At 38.2% G+C, this 18,548-nt stretch overlaps 1 protein-coding gene across 7 annotated transcripts in view; it reads left to right on the top strand.

The window, feature by feature from the left end:
- LOC123773736 (uncharacterized) overlaps positions 1–18,548 on the top strand; it is a 437,688-nt gene that overhangs the window by 415,971 nt on the left and 3,169 nt on the right. For 6 of the 7 annotated variants that reach the window (XM_045767617.2, XM_045767618.2, XM_045767615.2 and 3 more), the window contains 9 exons: positions 3,133–4,498; positions 5,613–5,763; positions 7,481–7,676; positions 7,885–8,004; positions 8,518–8,685; positions 9,080–9,114; positions 10,686–10,772; positions 14,958–15,125; positions 15,341–15,479. In XM_045767617.2, the coding sequence (XP_045623573.2) occupies positions 3,133–4,498; positions 5,613–5,763; positions 7,481–7,676; positions 7,885–8,004; positions 8,518–8,685; positions 9,080–9,114; positions 10,686–10,772; positions 14,958–15,125; positions 15,341–15,479 (2,430 nt within the window). The remainder of the gene's footprint in view (positions 1–3,132; positions 4,499–5,612; positions 5,764–7,480; positions 7,677–7,884; positions 8,005–8,517; positions 8,686–9,079; positions 9,115–10,685; positions 10,773–14,957; positions 15,126–15,340; positions 15,480–18,548) is intronic. The other variant, XM_069312377.1, reaches the window with a different exon arrangement.

Below are 18,548 nucleotides of genomic sequence, written 5' to 3'. Positions count from 1 at the left end.
GCGGACAGCACGCTGGACTTGTGATCCTGTGGTCCTGGGTTCGATCCCAGGTGCCGGCGAGAAACAATGGGCAAAGTTTCTTTCACTCTATGCCCCTGTTACCTAACAGTAAAATAGGTACATGGGTGTTAGTCAGCTGTCACGGGCTGCGTCCTGGGGGTGGAGGCCTGGTCGAGGACCGGGCCGCAGGGACACTAAAAAGCCCCGAAATCATATCAAGATATCCTCAAAAAGTCCTACACTACCTATTATTCCCATTGACCTCTTTTTGTGTGCTATCACTCCATGGTCACATTTATCATATGCATTTATGAAGTTTGTGTATACCACATCTGCATTCTGTTTTTCTTCTAATGCCTCAGTGATTTTGTCGCAGTGGTCAAGTAGCTGCGAGAGGCATGTTCTTCCCCACACTAAATTGATGTTGATCTGGGTTGTTGAGGTCATTGGTCTATGAAACTGGAGACCTGACTCCTGATCACTCTCTCAAATACTTTTATTTTGTTGGACATTAGTGCAACTGGTCTATAATTCTTTGCCAATGCTTCACTCTCTCCCTTGTGTAAAGGGGTTATGTCTGCCGATTTAAGCACAACTGATATCTCCCACGTGTCGAAGCTCTTCCTCCACACTATACTGAGTGCCTGTGCTACTGGCACTGCATTTCTTTATAAATATTGAATTCCATGAGGCTGGACCAGGGGATGAGTGAATGGGCATGTTGTCAATTTATCTGTCAAAAGAGGCAGTGTTCGTATCGGTTATATTTTCAGGGGTTTGGATATTACACATAAAGTTGTTGTCCAGATTTTCCACTTTCATGCTGTTTATTGGAGTGCTAAACATGTCCTCGTACTGTTTTTTAGGATTTCACCAATTTCATTGTCATCCTGTTTATGAACCTTCACTTGTAAGAATAAGTACAATACTGGCAGTGGTTTTTGCTTTTGATTTTGCACGTGTGAAGAAATAGTGTTTTTCTTTATTTCTTGTATGGCTTTCTGTTCTAATTGAATTTCTTCAATCTGATATGATTGCTTCAGTCTCTGCTCAATTTCTTCAATCTTTTTAATTTTTCCCTCTTTGTAGTAGTTATCTCTCATTAAACATTTCTGTTATTTTTTTTCCTTTTTTAGTGCCGTCTGTGCTTTTCTATGTTGGGTCTTTTTCTGGATTTTCACAAAGGAACATGTTTCAGACACTATATGCTTCAGAAGTTGGTTGTTCTATTCCTTGTGTGGGATTTTATTACTTACAACTATTCAATGGGACACTGTTCTAAGTTCCCTGTTTATCTTTACATCGCACTATGTACTTTACATTGACAATACAGTGGTGTGCTACCTGATCTTTCCTGGAAATAGCCCAGGAAGGATTGTGTGGACCTGGTGTTCCCTTCATACAGTCCAACCCAGACTAATGATTTCTTTAAGGAATTACTGAAGACCTGCTATTAAGCTCTGTCCCTAAGCCCCCCCACCCCCTCTGACCATGCCCCTGGCATCTCCAAGGGCGAATCACTAGAGGACACCAACCTGTCCTAGCTGGGCATAGTCTGAGACAGTGGGCACCTGAATTACCACGAAGCTGAAGGCCTGGACACTACAGTCTGATACATAATTTATCAACTGTTAACTGTTGTGACAACATTGAAGGAGTATAGAGGGAAGAGAGGTCAAGGTAGGAGGTAGAGGAGTGATAGAGAAGGTCAAGAAGGTACCAGCTAACTGCCAACTTGACCATGACATACAGAAGGAGAGTTCTCTCATATAAGCCATTGAGCCATGTCAACCAAAAATATGGCTCTTCATGTTGTGATGCGAGACATCTGAGGACAGAGGGAAGGAGGAATGAGAAGGATGGAGAAGAGGGAGATAGTTAAGGAAGAAGAGTAGATATCTACAAGAGAAAACTAGATGGTTTTCAAAAAGTGCCGGGCCAACTGGGGTGTCGTGGATATGTGGGCCTGCGGGCCACTCCAAGCAACAGCCTGTTGGACCAAGCTCTCTCAAGTCAAGCCTGGCCCCAGGCTGGGCTTGGGGAGTAGATCTCCCAGAACCCCATCCAGGTACAAGAGAAAGGTGAGGGTAGGAGAAGGTAGCAAAAAATAGGGAGAAAGTACCCTTTACAGTGGAGACAGAGAGCCGAGGTGCTAGTGGGTTGTAGGGGCGGAGAAAACAGGCACTGGATGTTTGTGGGGCAGAGCCAAGGCACTGACAAGTGTCAGTATTTAAGAGTTATTGGTTTTGTGATAAAGGGTTTTCCGTGGTTAGAACTGTAACATATTATATTCCATGAAACTTTTGTACTCCAGTTTTCTATCCTTATGCTCTCTACTTGTACTCCATTTTGCATTACATTGCCATGTACACATTGCAGCATTTTGTAATCACTTTGTTGTCAAAATTTTGTTTCTTAATTAGTTTTTCTACGTAATAAAATAACTGATAGGTTGATGTGTGGGAAATATCCATAGATGCATCCAACAGCTGAACAGTTAATGAGCAGTGTGGTGGGCTGTCTTGTTTACAACTCTTAATTTGTGTTTTCCTGCTCTAAAGTAAACACTTGTTCTTATTTTGTTGGCATCTAAGTATCTCTAGCAATGCATTTGGATTATTGTTGATATATTGAAGAGCCGTTTCATATTTTTAAAATCAAAGTGTATGAGGGACTTTTGTGTCCTATGAAAACGATATCGGGTCGCCCGCATTCATGAACAGTAAGGTTGGAGGTAGGTGACCATGCCAAGTGGTCAAGCCTGGCCTCAGGCCGGGCTTGGGGAGTAGAACAACTCCCAGAACCCCATCAACCAGGTAAGTGGCAACTCGAGCACCATTCTTGGATAATACGAGTGCCATGTGGTTTGTAAAATATCTTTGAAAGGCAAAAATATGTTTTTTAGTTTTATCCAACAATACTGTGGGATAAATACTGTGGCAAGGTAATAGAATCAATAATGTGGCATACAGGTTACCGTGCGTTAATTTCGGGCTCGACGTTCCCGTAGCTCCGTCTCTGACCAGGCCTCCTGGTCAGGGACCTGGTTAACTTTTAACTCCATATATAGTCATATGCTGTATATTGAAAATATCTTAATGATTATTAATGCTTCCATGTTTATAATTGCAGATGCCCGGTCGTCTAAGTCAGTCTTTGGTGAAGGATACGAACGATCGAGGAATAATTCGAGTGAGAGTATGAACACTGCGAAGTCTATGCCCGACTTGAGTAATCCTGAACGTGTGCATCAGGTTCCGAGGCCTGGTAGTGCTGATCTTCTTAGTTCAGAAAATTTTGATCATACTCCTGACATTTTAGATTTTTACCCATCAGCACTAAGCAAACCTGAATATTTGACTATACCAATAGTGAAAGGAACTAATGGGTTTGGTTTTACAATAGCTGATAGTGCATATGGACAGAAAGTAAAAAAAATATTAGATCGTGGCAGGTGCAAAAACTTAATCGAAGGTGACATTCTAGTGGACATAAATAACATAAATGTGAAAGGAATGAGTCACACAGAAGTAGTGCAGGTGCTAAAAGACTGTGCCCAGGGGCAGGAGGCAGTCATCATGGTGCAGCGAGGGGGGCTTAGTTCCCCATCCAAGTCTCGAGTGCTTCGTAAAGAACAGTCAAGTCCGAAAAAGTCTGGAGTTGCTGCTGGACTGTTTAGAAGCAAAACTCCCACAGCAGATATGTACAGTTCACAGCCAAAGGAGGTGATTCCAAACAGACCCAAGACACCACTTGTAGATACTCGTAACCGACCTAAGACCCCAAATATCATGAGTGGAATTGATATTAGTGGATCTGGAGAGGGTAATAGACAGGTGGAAGGCAACACGGACTACCGGCCCCCATATACACCTACCTCGGTTCATGCCCCTTTTCCAGGTGCATTTTCATATACTGGGGGCCAGGTTGATTCCCAGTATGACACAAAGGTTAACAATATGTCTGTTCAAATGAGTCAAGTTAGCTTAGAACCAAATAATTATGAAAATTATATTGGCGATAGTCAGGGTTACCGTGGTGAGGGCCAAGTGCCTCATCAAAACAGCTATAACTATCACCATGAACTGTATTCCCAGGACGGCTACTACCAACAACATGGCGACGAAAGTGATATGAAAAGGAATCAGTCAAAGACACCCACCAAGGAATTCAATAACCAGGGATACTCTCAGTATCCCTACTATAATGAAAATAATGGTAGCAGCTCAAATCATATAAACAATAATAATCATAATACAAGCATGGAGCAGAACTCAGGTTATGGCTACATGCAGTATCCCAAAGATGGCTATGACCTACCTCGTCAAGACTCGGGATATAGTTCACAAGCCCAAATCCCACCTGCCAGAAACCCTTATCCTCCATACTATGGCCAGAATAATTCTGCTGGTTATAATAATCAAGCAGACAGTTTAGGAAGAAGGAAAGAGTCGACTAGCTTCGAGTACGAACACCCAGCTCCAGTCAGCATGCCCAGGTAATGTTATGAAGTACAGGTAATATAAAATGCCCAATATCTGTTATCAGCCAGGGTTGGCATGGGTGCTACCCATTGCCTGCCCAGGCCAGGTTTTTTAAGTTAAAAAATATTGTTGGTTTAAAAAAAACAAAAAAACTTTGCTTTAAATATAGGCCAACTTTGTTATTTTTATTTAAATTTAAATTTGCATTTTTTATATCTATTAATTATACAGACGAAAACCCAATCCCTCCAGCCTGGTCACATTGGGTGGTTTACCAACCCAGTTTTCTCAATCTGTGGTATGGTTGATGGTGCATTACTTTGCAAGTTGGATTTAGCATTACTGTACTTGACTTGACTTCAAATGGCAAAGGAGACTGTGGCAGTCAGTAGGAATGTGTAGCACCGGAAAAAAAAACCCTACCAAGAGCTGGAATATAATTTTCTGGCTAGTACAGTAGATGTTTTGTGACCACACAGAGCCTTACTCTTGTCTAGAAGTATGACTGGTTTCGTTACTCATTGCATGCCTCGTCCAGCAATGAATTGATATGGATAAATTATATTTATAAATACAGTACTGTATCAATTTGAAAAAAGATCATATGTTAATTGGCTATTTTGTGAAGGCGAGGGAAGAAAATTGTTTTGGCATAGTAAATAATAATGTTAAATGTGGCCACAATGGGCTTAGACAAAGCCTATGGGAAGGTTAATTGGATTGTTTTATGGGAAGTTTTAAGCATTTGTGATGTAGGAAAAAAGTACAGTAATTAGCTCTAAAATTTTATAAAACGTGAAAAATTTGTTATGGTACAATGATCGGCATTTATTTATATAAAAGTCTAGATATGAATTTAAAATATAGCCAAATAATTTAAAACAATTGATAAATCAAAGTGTTCAAATTGTTGTTATAGAATAGAATAGCAGGGAACCTAATCTCTTGTTTGGCTGGTGTCTCATGTTAAACTGTTAGAAGTTTAATGCAAATATAATAGGTATTGCATAATATATATTAAACAGAATTAGAATGTATTTTCTTCTGCCTTTGAATGTTGTGTGATATGATCTGTCAGGGTACTTAATTTTAGGAACCAGCAAAGGGTAATAGTTTTTCTCCCTTCAGATTTCCTGATGGTCGGTATAGTGTCAACCCCCGAGGGCCTCCAGCTGGTCCTAATGGTAACTTGGGTTACATGGAGTTTACTGTTACACTTAAGAGACAGGAAACTGGTTTTGGTTTCAGAATTGTGGGAGGTACCGAAGAAGGATCTCAGGTAAAGTGATACTCTTACTTGTTTGGCAATTTCTTTAAATTGGTTTTAGTAATAAATACTTGTACAAGTAATAGCCCAACTCATATGTATGAAAAAAAGAAAGCGATGATTTTTGGCTTGTCCTGGAGCCTTATCGAGTTGTTTCCCCCAAATAATCTGACAACTATACAAGAAGCAGATCCACCGACTCCTTTGCCACCAGGTGGCTCCTGTACCAACTTCGGGTCTGGGTGAATAGACCACCACTATAAAGCCTATGAAGCAATAATTAAGTGGCTAGTGAAAATTAGAAAGGAATTATGTAATGAATTTAGTTGTGCTGATCAACCTGATCAACCAGGCTGACTCATACGTCAGGCTGCGAGCAGCCGCGTCCAACAGCCTGGTTGATCAGTCCAGGAACCAGGAGGCCTGGTCGACGACCGGGCCGTGGGGACGCTAAGCCCCGGAAGCACCTCAAGGTAAGGTGTTGGAAAGATGGCTGGGCAGACTATGCCTGTTTGAATATAAATGTGGAGAACCGACCTGTGAGATTTGTTTTTTTAATTTATGTGAATTTATATAGAATTTATATTTTACGTTAATTTATATATTTCGATGGCAAATTGTGTGATAGTTTAAGTGAACTGTATTTCTGCAAATTCTCACAAATCGATCTCCTTACACATTTGAGGGGGTTTATTAAATTATGTGTAGTCGATCAAAATTGATTGACTAATTCACTACAGTATTAGACTACATATTAGTAATTCAAATTGGGAGGCCTTGTCTTATTGTATGGTAGTGGGCCTAGTCAACCAGTATGAACACGGATGAATAAGCCAGACGATCCACTTTGTGGATGCGGCTGGCCCCCAACTCATGTACTGTATTACTAGGATTAATTCTGGCTTCCTCTGCAATTGTTCCTGTCAAAGGGCACTTGCAATAATAACAGTAATCTTATATATATAACAGCTATAACAGGAAATATTGTCAATTTAAATAAATAGATGAGACTATTACTCTGGGTTCATCGCTGCCCCTCGTTCTAACCGGAAAAATCCTACCTACCTAGCATTATTGGCCAGGAATGACTAGATAAGATTTTGGACAGACACTTCCCTTGTTTAGATGATGACTGCGTGTTGATGGAAGCACTAATTTACTCTCCCTAACACTTCATCCATGGGAGTCTATTTGGAGCTGTTCTGCTCCAGCGACCTATTCTAACATAACAATGGCTGACTACCGAGGCCTCCCTCTCACTGACGCTTCCCTTGCTCTCCAGATGCTTCAAGATGTGTTTAGAGAGTGCCTACATTTACTCTATTTTGGTACTATTAATCAATTTAAAGTGAAATGTTTTTATGATAACAGTCCAAAGAATGTTGTATTAAAAAGAATTCCCAGCAGAATAGCTGGTAAATTTAAATTAATAGCAATGTGGCAATAATATCCCATTTTCTATTGATGGAAAATACCACTATAGGCTACATTTTCTATGGGTTAACTTGTTTATACAACCCAGCAATATTATCTGCATATAATGTATTTAATATTAGTAAATGGTGGCGGATTTTCCGACAAAAAATTAATGCCGAATGGAAGGTAGGATGATAAATAGGTAACATAAATATTGTGTGTTATGCACATCATGCCTATTTATATAAGTTACATAAATCACATCATGCCTAAATTATATAAATAATTACACCTGTAATTATTCTTATTACAGGTGTCAATAGGTCACATTGTTCCTGGTGGAGCAGCAGATCAGAATGGCAGTGTTGCTACAGCTGATGAAATTATTGGCGTTGATGGCGAGATGGTGTTGGGGTCGAGTCATCACCATGTAGTTCAACTCATGGCAGCGGCAGCAACACAAGGCAGAGTAACACTGACTTTACGACGTCGAACGCACAACCCTACTGGTGGGTGATTTAAACTATACGTACCTTAAAGTTACAAATTTTGTATTTTACTTTTTCCATAATGAACTATATACCAGCCATATCCTGTGAAGATTGTCAGGGGAATAAGATTATGTAGTGTACAGCATACATTAAGTTAAATAGGAATTCCCCAACAGTACAGTTCTTTGTTTCTGGCATTTGTTTTAATTAGCTTTTTTTTTTTCAGATCTGCACAATAGATCATTAGAAATGCAGTTTCCTTACGATATAACAGTGACACGAAGAGAAAATGAAGGCTTTGGCTTTGTCATAATATCTTCGGTTACAAAGTCTGGCTCTACAATAGGTAAGTTTTTAATACCATTGCCACTTTTCAAATTTATTTAATTTGCAGGCTAATAGGTGAAATAGTGCGAGTCCCTTGAGAATTCTCGACTCGTATAATTAAGTACTACAGAAAAATTCTAGGTACAGTAATTTTGGAAAAGTCTGCAGGAGGCTGAAAAGAATGATTGCAGGTACAGTTGTCATCTGAGAGAATTGCTTAACGTGCAGTGTTAGTTGAACAAGAGATGTATGGGATATGTATGAACACTGGTGCACTAGAATCAACATTTGACATAGAAATGTGCTTGAACAAATGTTCAATTTGTTTGTGCTGTACAGAATGTTGAGAATTGCCAAATCTGGATGAGAAAAAAACAAAACAAAACCAGATATACTGTATATCCTGAAGCAATAGAAGTAAGATGTGTGTTATTCTTCAACTAAATCTTTCCTATGGTAAGCCCATTTAGATTGTGCAGTTCAGTTTTGATTAATATGTGATAGAGTTTTTAGTGTTGATCTTCTGTTTCAGGTCGGATAATTGAAGGAAGTCCAGCCGAGCGTTGTGGCAGATTGAATGTTGGGGACCGTATCCTGTCTGTGAATGGTGTCGACATAAAGACTCTTCACCATGGTCACATAGTCAACCTCATCAAGGAGTCGGGCTACTCAGTCACTCTGACCATCGGCGCACCCAGGGGTTAGTTTTGTACATCAACTTTAAAAAGACCAATTCAGTCCTTACACTTCAAAATTTTAAGAAGTTCAATAATTCCAAGTTTATTCAATTTATATCTTATCACTATTGATAATAGAATGCCTACCTAGATTCTCTAAAGAAACTAATAATATGGATCAAATAATAACTCATGGCACTTAAATATAGTACATAAAATATGTATAACATTGGCATGTGTTGCTTAAGCTAACGAGTGTGTGCTTAACTGATAATAAACAGCGAAGTTGAGTCTTGGTTATTACATGATTGAAGTATACTCTCAACTGACTTAATCTAATTATCAATCAGCTGTTCCATAAATGTAACTTCATATTTAATAAATCTTATGTTTTTTTTATATATATTTTTGTTTTAGATGATGCATCAAGTACCACATCCAACTCTCAGCGGGTGAGTATCTGTGCTGCACCGTCAATGCATGTTTGTGTAGGATTGAGAATGCCTTGGTTTAATGGTTTTGCAACTAACAGTGCTTGTGTGTTTTGTTGACACATTTAAGCTTTAGAAATGCATAACAAAATATAATATATTGTGGTATTGTGAAAGTCTGCATGCAAAGAGAATGCCACATTTTCCTGCATAGTTGATGAATAATATTGGCCAAACCTTACTAAAGTTGCCTCTGGTTTGATGTAATGTCAGTCTTGGCTTTTTGTCACGATAACTTTAGGTCACGACTGGAGCTGACTGGATTACTTTTGACAGATTGGTGGACTTCTCTGACTGTTGTACATGACAATATGACCTTTAGGTTGTGGTCTTGATCATTATCAATATTTGAAGAATTATGTGGTTTGGATTGAAGTACTCGGCCTCAATCATTTGAGTTAGCCATTATATGTAGATAGGAACAAGTATACTGTATAGATAAGAATTGTAAATAATGATGTAGTAGTTTTACAATGAGGTTGTGGTACAGAAAAATGTGTAGCTTTGTATTACTGTGGTGAGTAATGTTATACGGTAATTGTTTTTATCAGTAATAATTTGCAGTGTATGTAGGTATATTTTATGTAGGGGTGTAGGAAATGTGTATGCCAGTGATGTATGTCGTGCGTGTGTGTAATTACCTAAGCTTTGTTACAGGATGAGAGCCACGCTCATGGTGTACCGTCTTCCCAGCACTCTTTGTCATATAATGCTTTAATGAATAGTATGTGTGTGTGTGTGTGCTCTGTAGATATGTATGTATGTATGAGTATACAAAACTGGCAACAAAATTAATTTGGCAATTTATCACGTTGCATAAATATAATGCAACCCAAAATTTGAAAGATCGGGTAATTACAGTGGCATCTAGTGCTAACCACCTGAACTGTAACAGTGATACAGTTCAGCCAATTATTTTTCCTCCTTAACATCTAAGATTAAGTTGTCACATTTTGTGATGTCACAAATCAATTTTTCAGCTCTTCTAATGATTTAATTATGGTCTATTTGTTATACAGTATCTTTCACACACTCCCCTTACAATACAGAATGTTTTCTTCCACTATAATCTGCTGCAATACAGTTACTATTGATCTTTACTTTGGAGAAGATTGAAATTAAGTACACAAGAATTAAGAATTAAGTAGCACAAGATTGCAAGTAAAGTATAAACTAAAAGACTGTGGTAATGTAAGTAATGCTACCAATGGTGAATGCAGTAACCAGTATGCATACACACACTACGGTGTTCGGTATAGGTGGAGATTAGTGAAGCAGATTTATGCCTGTGCATATTGTAAATAAAGTAAGGCCAGGTTTAATTATATTTATTTGGTTTATTAGATATTGACTATCAAAGCTAGGGTGAATTGTGTGTTTCATATTAGATTCTGACTTTTCTTTATAAAATCTCAGAATGTTTTTCTCATCAGTAGACCTAGGTGTATCTAAATGAGAGAGTACAGCTGACACACATGGCACTGACTGATGACTGCTGACTTGGCTGACAAATTGACTGATTCTTTCCTCAGAGCTCTCAGGGGTCCATGATACTAGCTCAGGCTACGCCAGTCTCGGCCCCACAAGCCTCTGGCTCTCCGGCCCACACCTCTGCCCAGGTGGGTCATACCCGCTGCCTCCAGTGACACCATGCTTAAGACAGTTGTAGCATTTTGCCCATACTCCTTCCTGACTCCTCCCAGTTTCCTTTGGTTGTGCCCTCTTCTATCCTTAGTTTAGCGCTGTGATGTTGACCTCGTGTATTTAATTAACTTTCATTTTTTAATCCAATTTAATTAAAGAAAATTATTTGGACTCAGAGCAGCCTCTTGTCTTAATTTCTCTACCCAAGTCTTAGGTAGTATTACTTCATATTACTAAGATACTGTAGTATATTTTCTTTAGTGACATCTTCCTGTCTACGATAGTATTACATCCTGACTTCAGCTTTGCTACTTTTCATGGAAAAGTCTGGTTGTACTTTAATTCTTCTTATTCAGCTAAAAATAATAAAATTTTTAGTACTTCATTATCAGTTTCACTTGTGTTCACACTTATTCATTACAATTTCTGAAACAAGGATTCATTAGTCATACTCATTCACTGTACGTCGGCTAAAAAATTTTGTTTACCAAATAATTGACTAGTTGCCATCTATAGCTCTACAGGCTGTTGTTACACTGGACTACAACCAAATTCCAAATGAAATCTTACTCTTTGTTAAGACCCTTCACCTGCAGTAATTTATTTCATCACGATACTTATGTAATTTAAACTTTTCTTAATTTTTTTGTATTAATGTGATATCTGTTTTTATTCATAATTAAAGGATTGTAAATAGAGCATTTTCAAGATAAAGGAATTAGTTTTTTCTAAACTGAAAAGGAATGTATTATCATGGGAGAAGCATTTATCCATCATTAAATACTTAGTCTTTAATCTGTTCTTCGAATTCCACAAGAAATGAATGAACCAAGAACAAAGTAATCCCCTGTTTTTGTGTATTTTGCCTACATGGTATATCATTAACAGTATATTCAATGTAGTTACCTCTCAAGAATTACACATGATTGAGGCAATGATGGCTTGCAGAATCTAATCCAAGTTATATTACTGTACTGTATGAAGAAGACAATAAATATGTACATTGTTCCGATAATTAGTTTGTTGAATTGTGTAGAGGGTCACAAGTATCACGGGAAATAGGCTGCAAGTACATAACTGAATAGAATGTCAATGTGCAGTTGAGTATATAGGAATGCTTAGAGGAGATTGCATCAAAGTGAAAGGATAAAGTGTGTACACACGCATTCTCTATCCTTAAATACATATTGAAAAGAAGAAATTTGTAAAGGTATAGAAGAAGAAAAAAAATATTTTTTGAAAAGAGTTCAGTTGAGCAAGAACCCAAAGTTATAAAGTATTCAACAAATGGTGTAGAAAATTTGAGTATTTTTTTATTAAACAGTACAGTAATGTGTAATTAAGATCACTGGTAGGGTGACGAGGTTTTGTACGATTTTCAGAAGTGTGGGACCGAAAATTGCTTGGCCTCACTCTGTCCATGTAAGGCAGGTACATATGGTAATGTGCACTATTTTGCCATCTCTTATTTTCATTCTTGATAACAAAGCTGCTCATGACTCGGCTATACATGTCTCCTCCTTATTATAGTTGTTACAAATTTAGTCATTGACATTTTATTTGAATACATTGGGACCAAACCCAACAAAATTAAGTTTGCTCAAAAAAACACTTTTCATTCAATGAAATGTATTCATGGCAAAATTATTTGGGTTTCAGTTTAAGATGCTAGTAATTGAAGTTTGCAGTTAATTTTTGCTAACGGGTGAATGTCATGTACTAGAATATTCTGGATGTCGGTGAAGTATGTCACCTGACCAAGTAACTGGAGATGCTGCAGTGCTTGGCTAACTTTATTAACCACAGAAAAGATTCCTCAATGCAAGTTCTTATCTTTTCTGATACAAATACATTTCCTGGATGTTAAGTCATGTGGGAAACTGCACATGTAATTCAGTAAATCTGAAGACCGAGTCTGACTGCCAGAGGTTTTTAGGAGACTCAGAAATTATTTAAGCCCTCAGTGTTCAGATGCTCTGTGAAGAAAACATGTTACCTGTTGACAAATTCCTGACACCTCGGTGGATCCTCAAATGAACATAAGAATAACTAAAACTGCAGACAGCCTCTTGGCCCATGTGCAGCAGCTCCTATTTATTCTAAACAAAACTTGTTTGTATACAGTATGTCTAACCTTTGCTTGACACAATACAACGTTTATTATCTTGCTAGTAATTTATTTCGCAAATCGACAACCCTATTTCTATACCAATTCTAAATCTTACACTTTTACAACTTGTATTAATTAATTATGGGATGCTACAACCAAAGTTGGGGAAATAGAACTTTGTATTTTATTTTATTGTAATCTATATGTAATGAATTACAATTTGGTAAAAGTTATATTGTTGGTGGGCTGTGGCAAAGCAAAACTCCCCTATTCAGTCCCCAGACCCAATTTATTGGACTACTTTTTGTATGTAATTTATTCATAATAATCTATATGAAACTAAAAAAAATTAGAACTAAATATATTTTTGTCTGGGTACTGTTATGGGCAGATCACAATTTGTCTATCTTGGCCAAACTTGAGAATTTTTTTTTTTTAATCCAAATTTTCATTTGTTCTATAAAATAATAGTTTAGTTTTGTGAAATCCAGCAGTGGAGGAGGAATGTTGCAACAAAACTGTAGTGGAAGGGTTTAAAGCTATTAATAACACTAGTTTCCCATTTCCAAATTACTTTTAGTAGAAATTAAATTAACTTTTGTACTATTAACCATTTCAAAACAATTCTTAAACATTCCCAAGCTTATTCTTAGTTTTATGCTTCCATGTTCAGAGTTACACTTGTCACCTAGTATATTATTTCTGTATCGCTCAGTGCAGCAGGGACTTATCACATACTGTCCTGCTCACTTTATACTGGGTAATCTTCTTCAGTGTTACATGTGGAAGACTTGATAGACACATTACTTTTGCTTTGATCTGACCTATTGAAAAGATTTTTTTCTATGGTCCAGGTATTTGAAGCAAAATTACCCAAATGCTCATACTTCCCATCCCCTTCCCTTGGGCATGCACACACACTACTGTAAGTCATCCTTTCCCATGAAACATATACATATGCCCGTAACTGTTCTTATAATTTCTCAGATAAACATAACACTAAGCAGATGCTATGAATGTTTCTCAAATATTTTCTCAATAGGAAATTGGTACATTTGTTAGCCAGTGTTTGAAAAAAAAAGTCAATGAAGGTATAATTTTGATTAGATTGTAGTAAACTATGACAGCTTGTTTACAATTAACCAGCCAATATTTGTATCTTGCATTAGAGTATTTTGATCTAATTACTACTAACACCCAAAGTTCTGTAATAAAGATCTAATATAAAGTGTAATACTGTATTATGCTACTAGAAAACACACACAGTATATGTATTGTCCTATACAAATTTGCACATGTGTAGGCTTTCTTATGGGCACATTAGGCAGTTGAGGCCATCACATCACATCCTCACTTATGACCAAATTCTCTTTCATGTTTGAAGCTTTCTCGGTCTGCCCGTTGGCTCTCCTGCTGGTCACTGACCGAGAGGGTTCGACGGGGAGGTTTACATGTGAGGAGTATAATTTGTCTTGACACGGGACTGTAGCCTGGCTTGTTGCTTCATGATAAAACTTGATTTGGCTTCATTTTGTTTTTTTCGTGTCCTTAAAAGTAAATTGCTTTTTTCTAGGTTTTGATTTCTTCCTCCATAGGTATAGGTTGTAATTTGGTTGTTTAACATAGCAGTATCTTTCCTTTTTTAGAATTTCTTATTAAGTAGTTATGAATTCATGGCAGAAGTACTGTATTTAAGAAATAAATCTGCTATTACTATAAATTAGTATTTATTTATTATTTTTTCATGTTGTATTATGTAATACTTTAAATAGCATCTTGAAGTCTGGTTTTATGTTTGCAATTGTACAACATTACCATTTAATTTCAATAATATATAAGAACATTTTATTAGATTCATCATAGTAAATTCTAATTAAGTAAATGGATTACAAACTATTTTGCAGCAGTGTACACTGATTACACTGTAAAATGTGCTGTATCAAGCTGAATAAAAACTGGGAGCAACAACTTAAGAGAGAACCACAATGGATTGAGCTCTCAATGATTTATATAAATGATCACTGTATGATTGTAGTTGGTTATCTGGTAGGCTGAGAGTGATGCTGGTGACGATGGGGAGTACTATGGAGTGGAGCTCCAGCGAGGCACTCGAGGCTTTGGTTTTAGTATAAGAGGGGGCCGGGAGTTCCACAACATGCCTCTCTTCGTCCTCAGGATTGCCGAGAATGGACCAGCGGCGGAGGATGGAAAGTTAAAAGTAAGCTAAACTTCGTATTTAATCTTGTACACCATAAATTACTGGAGGAAATATTTTTTTCAGACATTGCTTAGTCTTTCATCATTACAATATATTAATTAAAAGGTTTTAAAATAAATCTGGTATTTTGGTTATTAGAGTATAGTATTCATCTTTGCATGTTTGGATATTTTATTAAACCATGTACAGTATATTTAAAAAACTTATTTTCATAGGTTGGAGATCAACTTATGGAGATAAATGGGAGATCAACCAAAGATATGACCCATGCTGATGCCATAGAACTGATCAAACAATGTGGGAACAGTGTTTCTCTAATGGTAAAACGAGGTGGAAAGATTCCACAACACCTAGGTAAGTAATATTTTTCACTTGTCATCATATGGTTTTCACACATCCTCCTAACATATCCATACTACATATAACATATCCCACTCAACTCTTACCACATCTCCGCTGCTTCATTACTGCACCAATCCTCCCCACACTGTACTCCTGCACAAATGGATTAATTAGGATCAACAATTATGTACAGTATTTTAATCCATTCATGGACAGCACTCTCAGAATTATGGCAGTGGAGTGGGATGCAAGACAATTGCTAACCTGGAAAGTTGGGTAATGGGTAATAGGGGTTCTACTGTATGTCATTTATAATACAACACAGAGCAGAGCAACAACATAGGAGTGTCTGGAATAGCATAACAGAGAATAGTGTTTGTGAAGTGTTACTAGAGCATCTATAGTAACTGATCCTGCAAAAGGTGGTAACGTGTAGAAAGTACTCCACAGTGACTGACACCTAGTGGACACAGACAGAAAAAGATCTTGTCCAGGCAAAATCTAAGCCCTCAATTCCCCACTCCAGCTCATCCCCAAACCCCTGGTAACTATCCCACAGGAGGATGAGCCCTTCACCCCGAGCAACTCCTGCCAACCCCACCCCCTGGACTTCTTCCTGCCCCAAGCAGGCCCAGACAAGATCTAAGCCCTCTATCCCTCACCCCACCTCCCTCCAAATCTCTGGTAACTACCCCACAGGTTGGATGTGCCTACCCAAGTAGCCCTGCCCATGGAATGGCTTCCTACACCAGCAAGAAGTGTGTGTGATAGATATAGGAAAGCGAGCTTCAAGGTAATATACTCGAACATCAATGGGATTACTAGTAAAGAAAATGAACTGGCCGAAAGGGCGCAGGAAGAAAACCCAGATGTAATAGGACTCGCAGAAATACAATTGCCAGGCATCATAACAAATGCAGTTTTCTGCAGGACTACTATATATACTGAAGTAAGGAAAAAGAGGGAAGGGAGAGGAGTGGTGGCGCTGCTGATAAGGAAGGACTGGAGTTTTGAAGAGATGAAAATTCCAGTCTGTGAAGGATTCAGGATACATTACAGGAACTATGACAATGGGTGGACCTAAGATAATAGTAGCAATCATTTACAACCCCTCCATTAAATGTCAGAAGACCCAGACAGGAGTTTGATAGGATCAACATGACAAATATTAATATAAGAGAGAGCAGCTTCATTTGCCTACAGGAATGGATCCAGACTCTTAATCATGGGCGACTTCAATCACAGAAAGATAAGACGCGTGAGAATGGGGAACCGCATGGAGGTGCAGATACACGGAGAGCTAAACTCTTGGAAGTGGCAACAAGAAGCTTTGAGCCAACATGTCGAGGGACTCCACGAGAATGAGAGGCAATGAGGAACCATATAGACTTGACCTGATATTCACCTTGAATGAATCTGAAATAAGGGAATTAAAATTTGAAGCCCCCATGGGAATGAGTGACCACAGCGTATTGACATCTGAGTATCTGGTGGAGGTAGAGATAACTTGTCCAAGGATGGGATTGGAAAGGAAAAGGCTCAATTACTGAAGAGGAAAATATGACGAGATAGGGAACTTCCAAATGGAAATACATAAGAAATAAAACTTGGAAGACTGTACAAGATATGATGGACTGTCACCTAAAAGTGCCAGGAAGCTGCAGACAGGTTTATTCCAGTCCAAAAGGAAAATGAAAAGTAACAGAAGAATCCATGGTTCAATCACGAATGTAAGGTAGCGAAGCAATTGAATACAAGAACATGGAGAAACTACAGGAATAACAGAATACCAGAGGGCCAGGAATGAGAACCTCAGAGTGAGGACAGACGGAGACACAGTATGAAAATGACATCGTGAGTAAAGCCAAGACCCAACCAAAACAGCTCCACAGCCACATCAGGAGGAAAACAGCAGTGAAGGAAAAAGTGATGAAACTGAGAAAAGGGGGGGGGGGGGAACAGATACACAAAATAACAAGGTGGTGTGTGAAGAATTCAACAAGAGATTCCAGGAAGTCTTCACTCTAGAACAAGATGCCCCTGTACTAAGGGAGGCGGTGCTTACTTGCCATTTTCATCCACCTCCTTCCTTCTCATTCTTAACCTCAAATTTAATTTTTATTCACTGGTTTACCATCATACATTTGGTCAACTTACCCAAGCCATCTCAGTATGCTCCCCTCAATCTTCTGACGTGTTAACTTGTGACATTACACATTTTAATTTATGAATGAGTTAATACCACCACTCCTTCATGCAGACCTCTGGCTGCATCTACACTACACTAAAAAAAAAAAAAAAAAAAATCCACCTGAACTTCTGTACAGTATGTTTTGTTTGGTCGCATGGATGAGCAGTAAGCTTTTTGGTTGATGGTCAAGGTAGTGGCTGTAAGCCTTGCTTATTCTGCCTATGCATTTCAAAAGATTCATCTTGTAAACACAAATAGCACAGTTAAAAAAGTGATAATAGAAAATTTTGATTAGATAGTTTATGGTTTTGAACCAATTGCCTCAAACGTATGGATAAAACTAAAATGCATTATCGTACCATTAAGGCAGAGAGAAATACAGTGCTGTCGACACTCAACAATCTGAACATTATGGGACCCATCCCCATTTGAGTTACTTTTTTACCAGGAACCTCCAAAAATAAACATATTTGAATTTATTCAGAGAACACTTGTCTGAATATCGGGTACACGGCTGTTCAGTACCCTCCCAGTTAGCATTAGAAATATTGCTGTAACAAAGATGGATGTTTTAAAGATACACTTAGACAAGTTCTTGCAAGAAGTGCCGGACCAACCGGTTTGTAGGGGACATGTGGGCTTGCGGGCTGCTTCAAGCAACAGCCTGATGAGCTAAGTTATCACAAGTTGAGCCTGGCCCTAGGCTGGGCTCGGGGAGTAGAAGAACTTCCGAAACCCTCTCCAGGTATGCTCCAGGTATACAGGTATACCTGGACATGCCAGACAATAACCACTGACCCATGTTGAGCTTAAAAGTGTCTCGATCAGGTTTTGGTAAACTTGTTTAGAGTTTGGAAGGTACTGTACCATTTGATACCCATAATCCAATT

The sequence above is a fragment of the Procambarus clarkii genome, chromosome 72, assembly GCF_040958095.1.
Source record: "Procambarus clarkii isolate CNS0578487 chromosome 72, FALCON_Pclarkii_2.0, whole genome shotgun sequence".
Lineage (NCBI taxonomy): Eukaryota > Metazoa > Arthropoda > Malacostraca > Decapoda > Cambaridae > Procambarus > Procambarus clarkii.
Note: the sequence above shows the minus strand (reverse complement) of the source record. Positions and strands in the feature narration are given on the sequence as shown.